This window comes from Triticum dicoccoides, chromosome 2B (genome assembly GCF_002162155.2).
Source record: "Triticum dicoccoides isolate Atlit2015 ecotype Zavitan chromosome 2B, WEW_v2.0, whole genome shotgun sequence".
In the NCBI taxonomy this organism is placed as follows: domain Eukaryota; kingdom Viridiplantae; phylum Streptophyta; class Magnoliopsida; order Poales; family Poaceae; genus Triticum; species Triticum dicoccoides.
Genome location: NC_041383.1, coordinates 502,534,390 through 502,544,438, shown reverse-complemented (window position 1 = coordinate 502,544,438; position 10,049 = coordinate 502,534,390). Strand labels below are relative to the sequence as shown.

Genomic DNA, 10,049 nt, shown 5'->3' with positions numbered 1-10,049 from the left:
CCCTAGGACCGTCCCTTAGATCAGGCCGAGCCTGCAGCCCCCACGCCACCGCGGCACCCCAGATCAGATCCGGGCGGTGCGCGGATATGGCGCCGCATCGGGAGCAGCAGGGGCGCCAGGAAAGGGTGCCTCGCCGGTAGCCAGCAGCGCGCCACCGCGCATGGAGGAGCAGGCCACGCAAACGCCATGGCCAGCCGCCGCCTCGGCCTTGAATCTGAGGGGAAAACGCCGCGCCGCGAGAGAGAGCTTGCCCCGCCGCCGCCGTCCGCGGCACGGGCTTAGCCCGGTCGCCTCCTCCAGCGACGACGAGGGGATGATGGAGGGGAGGGGCTTGAGGTGGCCGACGGCTAGATAGCTCTTAACCTACCATCACTAAAGATCGTAAAAGTCAAGCGAACTTTACATTTAGGAAATAGAGTATTTTAGCCGTGTTTTGAAATTATATATTTAAAATATAAGAATACGATTTTCACAAATTGTTCCTACATCCTTAATTCTTTTTCAAAATTTTCTTAACACTTCAAAATAGGGTAACCGAGCTTCTCCAAATGCCGAGCCGTATTTGTAGCCCTGGCCTACCGTGTCATCGCGAGTGCTATTGCTCACATTTGATGTCCCCCTCCCCGAAAAGCGCGATTTTTTTTCAAGCATACCCAAGTACCCAACCCCCCAGAAATTAGCACACTGCAACAGCCCTGCTCGCTTTGCAGTATAAGAGAACGGAGCGAGGACCGCCGGGAGCAGGAGCAGGGGGAGGGGCTCTGGTGCTAACATTTCGGTGGGTTTAGATCCAATGCCACGGCGGTAGGGTGCTCTTGTGGTTGCGGAGCTCGCGGCGGAGAGAGATAGAGGAGTGATAATGGCGGAGGAGACAGGGAAGGCGGAGGCGTCGGCCGGGGCTGCGAGCTGCGGCGCCGGCGGCGGGTGCGAGGCGGTGAAGAAGAGGGCGGAGCAGAGTGTGGCGTTCCATGAGCTGTTCAGCTTCGCCGACCCGCTCGACTGGCTGCTCATGGCGGCGGGGAGCGCCGGCGCCGTCGTGCACGGCGCCGCCATGCCGGTGTTCTTCCTCCTGTTCGGCGAGCTGGTCAACGGCTTCGGCAAGAACCAGCACCACCTCCGCCGCATGACCGACGAGGTGTCCAAGGCACGTATATCCGGAAAATCTCTCATCCTTCCTCTCTGCGGTCGCCATTTCTATGCTCGCTCTAGTTACAGACGCTCAATCTGACTGCCTCACTCTTCGCGCTGCAGTACTCGCTCTATTTCGTCTACCTCGGCCTCGTCGTCTGCGCATCCTCGTACCTGGGTGAGTTCACGCCCTGCTCCGCTCACGCCTCCGCGCTCATTCTTGCCGGCGTTGCGGCATCGTGGTTCTAACTGCGCGCGCGCGCATGTCTGCTCTGTGTGTCCGTGCAGAGATCGCGTGCTGGATGTACACGGGCGAGCGCCAGGTGGGCGCGCTCCGGCGGCGGTACCTGGAGGCCGTGCTGCGGCAGGACGTGGGCTTCTTCGACACCGACGCGCGCACCGGGGACGTCGTATTCAGCGTCTCCACGGACACGCTCCTCGTCCAGGACGCCATCGGCGAGAAGGTCTCTAGCGCACCGTAGGCATATAGCTCTGGCCTCCTCCTCCTCCCTGCTGTGACTGACGACGGACACATGCCTATGCAGGTCGGCAACTTCATCCACTACCTCGCGACGTTCCTGGCAGGGCTCGTGGTCGGGTTCGTCTCCGCCTGGCGGCTGGCGCTTCTCAGCATCGCCGTCATCCCGGGCATCGCGTTCGCCGGCGGGCTCTACGCGTACACCCTCACCGGGCTCACCTCCAAGAGCCGGGACTCGTACGCCAACGCCGGAATCATAGCCGAGCAGGTACTATTTCTGGAGCGCCATTATCATCCCACAGGGATACCAAAGCTGACCTGGTGGTGGGAGAAGAAAGCTGCGTGGGCTCTTGCTCGGACCGCTTGGTCAAAGAGTCAAATGCGGAGCGGCAGCTATGCACATGCCCTGAGAATGATTTCATTTTGGATTTCTGCCGGTCTCTTGGTAGATCCAATCGGCCTTTTTCCGATGGATGATTTCTTGCTCCATGTCCTTTTTTTGCCCTTTTCTTGAGACATCTGCTGTCAAATGTCAATCATGCTGTACTTGTTTTTTTTACCCGATTTTGTTTCATGTAAATAAGCTAGTGTAATTCTGACGACCAAGTGTTCATCTGCTCTGCAGGCGATTGCCCAAGTGAGGACGGTCTACTCCTACGTGGGGGAGTCCAAGGCCCTGAATTCCTACTCGGAGGCGATTCAGAGCACCCTGAAGCTGGGGTACAAGGCCGGGATGGCCAAGGGGCTTGGCATTGGGTGTACCTATGGGATTGCCTGCATGTCATGGGCGCTGGTGTTCTGGTACGCTGGCGTGTTCATCCGGAGTGGCCAGACAGACGGTGGAAAGGCGTTCACGGCCATCTTCTCCGCCATCGTCGGTGGCCTGTAAGTCATGACTTTGGACAATTCTCACAGTTCTGCAGCTTGCTTTCGGCGAGAAAATTTACCCAAATTCATGAATTGCAGGAGCCTTGGACAGTCGTTCTCCAACCTTGGTGCATTCAGCAAAGGGAAGATTGCTGGTTACAAGCTGTTGGAGGTGATAAGGCAGAGGCCAACGATAGTCCAAGACTCAACTGATGGGAGGTGCCTGGATGAAGTCCATGGCAACATTGAGTTCAAGGAGGTGTCCTTCAGCTATCCGTCCCGCCCGGACGTCACGGTGTTCCGTGACTTCTCGCTCTTCTTTCCCGCGGGGAAAACGGCAGCCGTGGTCGGAGGCAGCGGTTCTGGGAAGAGCACGGTCGTGTCTCTGATAGAACGGTTTTACGATCCTAATCAGGGTAAGCACATGAATTGCACGCCGAAATGACTATGTAAGTCGGCTTTGTTTAACTGGTGGTTGTGATTGTTGTTGCAGGACAAGTTTTGCTCGATAATGCGGACATCAAGTCGCTGCAATTGAAATGGCTGAGAGATCAGATTGGTTTGGTGAATCAAGAACCTGCCCTCTTTGCAACCACCATCATTGACAATATTCTTTATGGCAAGCCTGACGCCACAATGGCTGAGGTTGAGGCCGCGGCTTCGGCTGCCAATGCACATAGCTTCATTGCTCTTCTTCCTAATGGGTACAACACTCAGGTGGGTTGTACTCTCAATTGCAATCTTATCGTTTACAGCCTGTATTTTGTGATTTGATCTGACTAGAGTCAAATATTAGTTCATACTTCTGACCAGGCTAATTGATTTTTGAATCATGTACGTATAAATTTTATCGTGTCTATGGTCTTTTTATTTCCCAAAACTTGTTGAATCCAATGATAAATCAACTTTATTAACAGGTGGGAGAACGAGGACTTCAGCTGTCCGGTGGCCAAAAGCAACGAATTGCCATTGCCCGTGCAATGTTGAAGAACCCAAAGATCCTTCTCCTTGATGAGGCAACTAGTGCTCTTGATGCTGGTTCTGAGAGTATTGTTCAAGAGGCACTTGACCGCATAATGATCGGTAGGACAACTGTGGTGGTTGCGCACAGGCTCTCAACCATACGGAGTGTTGACATGATCGCCGTGATCCAGCAAGGGCAGGTTGTTGAGACCGGTACTCATGATGAGCTCCTTGCCAAAGGCAGCTCTGGTGCTTATGCAGCTCTCATCAGATTCCAGGAGATGGCAAGAAACCGAGACTTCCGTGGGGCATCCACCCGGAAGAACCGGTCATCTCGCTTGAGCAATTCGCTGTCCACTCGGTCACTGAGCCTCAGGTCAGGAAGCTTGAGGAACCTGAGCTACTCATACAGCACCGGTGCGGATGGCCGCATTGAGATGGTCTCGAACGCCGACAATGACCGGAAGTACCCGGCGCCAAAAGGATACTTTTTCAAGCTCCTCAAGCTAAATGCTCCGGAATGGCCCTATACGGTGCTGGGGGCGATCGGATCCATCATGTCTGGCTTTATTGGCCCGACATTTGCTATCGTGATGAGCAACATGATTGAAGTGTTCTATTTCCGGGACCCCAACGCGATGGAGCGCAAGACTAGGGAGTATGTGTTCATCTACATCGGAACCGGGTTCTACGCGGTTGTCGCGTACCTGATCCAGCACTACTTCTTCAGCATCATGGGCGAAAACCTGACCACCAGGGTGCGGAGGATGATGCTTGCAGGTGATTCGCAGGCTTGTTCGGTTGTTCCTATTCTTTTCCATGATCCCTGCAGAGAACTTGCATTGTTTGATCTGAGGCACCACTTATAAGCTATAACCATTGTATGCAGTTATCTTGAGGAACGACGTGGGGTGGTTCGACGAGGAGGAGAACAACTCGAGCCTGGTCGCAGCACGGCTCAACACTGAGGCCGCGGACGTGAAGTCGGCGATAGCGGAGCGGATATCGGTCATCTTGCAGAACATGACATCGCTCCTGGTGTCCTTCATTGTCGGCTTCATCATCGAATGGCGGGTTGCCATCCTCATCCTCGTCACCTTCCCTCTCCTTGTCCTCGCCAACTTTGCTCAGGTAATAACCCAATTGACATATATTACTACCTCGGTTCTGAACTAAAACCACGTCAGTTATTTCCGAACCGAGGGAGTAAATTTTTGAGATGTTTGCTGGATGAGGAGAAAACGCCTAGGTAGCCGAGTAGTTCTTCACGGTAAGCCAAGTTCCTTTGCACAATAACCTCGGCCTGCACGGCGTCACGCCGTTTTGGGCGCAGGCAGCCGTTGCAGGCCCGGCAGCTCAGTTAGTTCGAGACGAGAGTACAATTGAATTCACCATCACCATTCACCAGCATGGTATGCGATGGTAGCTAGGATTCGTGGCCCATGCCGTTGCCACTGCCTCTGCCATAAATTACTGTGCAAGGCATGTGCCGGAGCTCGCTCTCCACTCTCTGATCCCTTGTTTAATTCCGGCCAGATGCTTCACACTCTCTGGCCAGTGTCATCTACAGACTACTACAGCACTCGCCGTAAACAACTCCCAGAAACCTCCGGGCCACGCTTACGTTACGTTAGGCTCTAGGCCCCGCGATGCTTTGTCGCACCAGTCGCTGCTTCTTCTATTGTGGATGAGATAAGATGGTCATGTTTGGGCATGGCCCTGTTGCTGCTCGTTGGGTGCCATGGTCCCGGTGGGTGCTCGCGACACTGTCGGTTGCGAGCTTGCACGGCCGCCTCGTGCACGGGTATCTGGGGCCTTTGCTCCAAGCCGCTCGCAGTGGCGCACATGGAGATCATGCAGTGCAGGCCCTGACGCCGTGCTCTGGTGCCGCAAGGACAGTGCCGCCCCAGAACCAGAGCGCCGTGCCGCGCCTTTTTGTTTTCGCGCCGCTGCGGAACTGCATTGCTCGCAATAATTTCGTACTGCGATTCGTAAAGATTGCATGATGCCATGCTGGTGCCTGCGCGGCGCGTGCATGAAGCCTGTCAGGTGTCAGCCACCATGTGCCCAGCCGCAGCTCTTGCATACTGGAACGGATATCGCCACGCATCATCACTCATTACTCATCACTAGTGAGTACTACGTAGTAGTAATGAGATTGTTATTGTATTATTCATTGTTGTTGCGATTTGCATGTGTTGTTTCTGCTACTACGTACGTACTGTTCAATTCAATGACGATGATGTGTGTGTTGGCACTTGGCAGCAACTGTCGATGAAGGGGTTCGCCGGCGACACGGCCAAGGCGCACGCCAAGACGAGCATGATCGCCGGGGAGGGCGTCAGCAACATCCGCACCGTGGCGGCCTTCAACGCGCAGGACAAGATCCTGTCCCTCTTCTGCAGCGAGCTGCGCGTGCCCCAGATGCACAGCCTGCGCCGGAGCCAGATCTCCGGCGTGCTCTACGGCCTCTCGCAGCTCTCCCTCTACGCCTCCGAGGCGCTCATCCTCTGGTACGGCGCCCACCTCGTCCGCCACCACGTCTCCACCTTCTCCAGGGTCATCAAGGTCTTCGTCGTGCTCGTCATCACCGCCAACTCCGTCGCCGAGACCGTCAGCCTCGCGCCCGAGATCATCCGCGGCGGCGAGTCCGTCCGCTCCGTCTTCGCCGTCCTCAACAGCAGGACGCGCATCGACCCCGATGAGCCGGAGGCCGAGCAGGTGGAGAAGGTTCGCGGTGAGATCGAGCTCCGCCACGTCGACTTCGCCTACCCGTCGCGCCCGGACGTGATGGTCTTCAAGGAGTTCAGCCTGAGGATCCGAGCTGGCCAGAGCCAGGCGCTCGTGGGAGCGAGCGGGTCAGGGAAGAGCACCGTCATCGCTCTCATCGAGCGTTTCTATGATCCCATGGCCGGGAAGGTCATGATCGACGGCAAGGACATCCGTCGGCTCAACTTGAAGTCTCTCCGTCTCAAGATCGGCCTGGTGCAGCAGGAGCCCGTCCTGTTCGCCACCAGCATCCTGGAGAACATCGCCTACGGCAAGGACGGCGTGACGGAGGAGGAAGTCGTCGAGGCGGCCAAGGTGGCCAACGTGCACGGCTTCGTCGGCGCGCTCCCCGACGGTTACAGGACGCCCGTCGGCGAGCGCGGCGTGCAGCTCTCCGGCGGCCAGAAGCAGCGCATCGCCATCGCCCGCGCGGTGCTCAAGGACCCGGCCATCCTCCTGCTGGACGAGGCGACGAGCGCCCTGGACGCGGAGTCCGAGTGCGTGCTCCAGGAGGCGCTGGGGCGCATCATGAAGGGCCGGACGACCGTGCTGGTCGCGCACCGGCTGTCGACCATCCGCTGCGTGGACTCCATCGCCGTGGTGCAGGACGGGCGCGTCGTGGAGCAGGGCAGCCACGGCGATCTCGTGTCGCGGCCGGACGGCGCCTACTCGAGGCTGCTGCAGCTGCAGCTGCACCACGGGTGACGATGGATGGATTGGCGTTCTGCTCCGGCATGGCGGCTGTAGATACAGAGTAGACCGAGGCGAGCTTTGATCGACACTCCGATGAGCAACAGGGATTTGCTGTAGTGCGGCGGCGGCCCAAATGGTGATAGGTGTTAGCCGGAACTAGTGTTCTCTTTTCTCTGTAACCGATCAGGATTATGATGAAGGCCATGTTACATTTTGTTCCAACTTGCACGTATGTCCAGCTTCGGCAGAATTTCTTTTCCCCAGCAGAATTGTCGTTCTCCTCGTTGTCTACCATGAACGAGTATGTTTTGCTGAGTGATTCTACTGCCATGAACGAGAAAGCTGAAGCATGAGGGTGCGGGACTGTCGGAGCGCCCCGACTCCCGACTCGGGATTTTCGGTGCGGTGTCCTTCCTTCAATCTCCGTTGCAATGTGTGACGACGACCTTCGCTGCTCGGAGCCCCTGATGACGACCAGCCTTGTCGCGGCTCAACTACATGCTTGTGCGAGTATGATTTTCACTTGCGTGGCATCTCACCTCTAATACCGTGCTATGGATATAGCTGCTGACCGTGGAAAGTTATTGTGAATCGCATGAAGACTTGGATTTGACGGTGCTTCTCAAACATTGATTTGGAGCTCCAGGGTTTGGTTATATTTGACACTGATGATGTTTTTGTGTCGTGTCCTTGTTAAAGGCACTGTTCGGGTTTCCTTGGACTTGTTCTTCATGGCAAAAATTGACGATCTGACCTTTGGTTGTTAGATCCGACGACGACGGCGCTTCAACGTTGTCCCCCTTTTAAATTAAAGCATCCTTCTCGTTGTACTAGTGATGTTAAAAGATGGTAGGCGCATACATGGTTGTTGATGTAGATTTTTTTTAATCATTGTTTTAAACACTCTTTATTTTTTACTTTACCAGAGTATAACTTCGATCTTGTTTGATTTTATTATTTGCTGGTGTGGTTTTATGTGTGCGCGCTGATGTTGGCTGTGTGTATCTTAATTATGCAGAGGCCAAATTCGTGTTCATTGTGTTTATATGTGCTTGATGTGCTTCATTTTAATCTAATAAAATTCAGTCTTTATCATAAAATCTAGTTCAAGTAGATGGAAAGCTTAGCCGAAGTTCTGATAACCGAAGATTTGAAGAGAGGAACCAGTTAAAACCACGAACTCGTGTGAAAATGAACCAAGAACTAGCAGCATCCATGATTTGCCGCACTTGAGGAGATGAAATATTTAACGAGCGCCCAGCTACAGGACGATTGACAAACACATCCACCAAAATTCAAGAAGGTGATCTTCACTTTCAGCATGTAGAAACAAGATGGGAGAGCCGGTGGTTACCAAGAATCCCGAGACGTCCAGCCACCGCCGACTCCCTATATGCACGTCGATGATTCCCGGGAGCAATCCGGTGCCGCCGCCACGGTCGCCGTGGGCAAAGATATATAGTTCGAGTCGGCGTGTCTCGGGTAGGCCGTGCCTGTACAGAGTGTTTGGCGAAGATAGTGTAACCGAACAAGCCCATCCTCCTTTGGTAATCGGATTTAAGCCCAGTTCAAGCGCACGGGCTTTTCTTTGGGTCAGCATTTAAAATGTGCGAGAGCTATATCTCGCTTTTAGCGAGACGGTAGCTCGTCTCGCGTTTGGCACGAGTGCTAGCGGGCCAGCCCATGTGCATTCCTGTGATTTTTCTGTGAGTCTAGAAAGCTCGAAATCACTAGTTAAAGTACTCGTTGCAAAGATCACACTAACTTTTCCAGTTTGTGACAAGTGATGCACTACCGCAACTTGAGTGTTTTCTTTTTTTTTTAGATTTGTTTATTCAAAACTTTTTATCTCTTAAATCATGCGTCCAAATCTCGAACCGTTTTTACTGTTGGATTTTTCGCGTCGAGATTTTTAAAATAAAATCTCATGTTGATAGGTTTTGATGAACTTTTTTTCACGAAAAAAATTGGACAAAAAAACTGAACCGGGAGCATGAGGTTTTTTCCTTTCCGAAAGACGCACGCCTGTGCCTCTTGCGGAATCACAACCGTGCCTTCCGCGGAAGCAAAACCATGCCTCTCGCGGAAAAAAAAGAGAAAACGTCTTTTTTCGTTTCCGAAAAGGCACGGCCGTGCCTCTGGCGAAAGCACAACCATGTCTCTCGCGGAAGCAAAACCGTGCCTCTCGCGAAAGAAAAAGAAACATAAAACGCGTTTTTCTTCTATTTTCGAGAGGCACGGCCGTGCCTCTCATGAAAGCACAATCGTGCCTCTGGCCGAAGCAAAACCGTGCCTCTCTCGGAATGAAAAAAAGAGTAGAAAAAGCGTTTTTCTTTGTTTCCGAGAGGCACGGCCGTGCCTCTCGCGAAAGCACAATCGTGCCTCTCTCGAAAGCAAAACCGTGTCTCTCGCGGAAAAAAAAACAGAAAACGCATTTTTTTCCGTTTCCGAGAGTCACGGCCGTGACTCTCGCGAAAGCAAAACCGTGCCTCTCGCGGAAGCAAAATCGTGCCTCTCGCGGAAGCTAAACCATGACTCGCAAAATAAAAAAAATGCGTTTTTTCGTGCAATTTTTTTAAAAAAATTCTTTTTTGTTACAAAAATTGGGAAGACCAGTGGAAAACCGAAATGTCGAAAAACCCGTTTAAAAAGCCGAAAACGCCAGTGGAAAAATAAAAAATAAAATCCGAAAGGAGTGCCCAGAGTGCGACACGTGGCAGGCGGCCGAGAGCGCGCCAAGTGGCGCTGATCGTTGTGAGCCTCCCGAAGGAGCTTGTTAACTAGTTGCCCTCTAGAAAGCTTCTATAAACCGACTCTGGGAGTTTTAGAAGCTTACGTGTGTTTCCCCCCATTTTCCCTTGTGTATTTTCTATATCGGTTTTCATTGTTTTTCATTTTTCATTTTTCTTTCTTCCTGTTAATCTTTTTATTTTCTTTCTATTTTTTTCTTCATTTTAAAAACACATACCGACTTTTCAAATACAGTTTGAACACTTTTGGTACATAGGTTGAACATTAATCAGATACATGTTCAACATTTTTCCAAAGTACACGTTGGACACTTTGTCAAATGCACATTGAAGATTTATTAATACACGGTGAACATTTTCCTAACACACATTAATTTTTCCATAAATGTTATGAACATTAT

General features: G+C 52.8%; 1 protein-coding gene across 1 annotated transcript; it reads left to right on the top strand.

Annotated features, from left to right (window-relative positions):
* Positions 1-612: 612 nt before the first annotated feature.
* On the top strand, positions 613-7,161 carry LOC119364487 (ABC transporter B family member 19-like). Its single transcript, XM_037629965.1, has 10 exons — positions 613-1,144; positions 1,252-1,306; positions 1,417-1,592; positions 1,674-1,874; positions 2,232-2,491; positions 2,573-2,889; positions 2,967-3,190; positions 3,391-4,216; positions 4,326-4,567; positions 5,702-7,161. The coding sequence occupies exons 1-10, from the start codon at positions 860-862 to the stop codon at positions 6,908-6,910; spliced, it is 3,795 nt and encodes a 1,264-aa protein (XP_037485862.1). The 5' UTR covers positions 613-859; the 3' UTR covers positions 6,911-7,161.
* Positions 7,162-10,049: the final 2,888 nt, after the last annotated feature.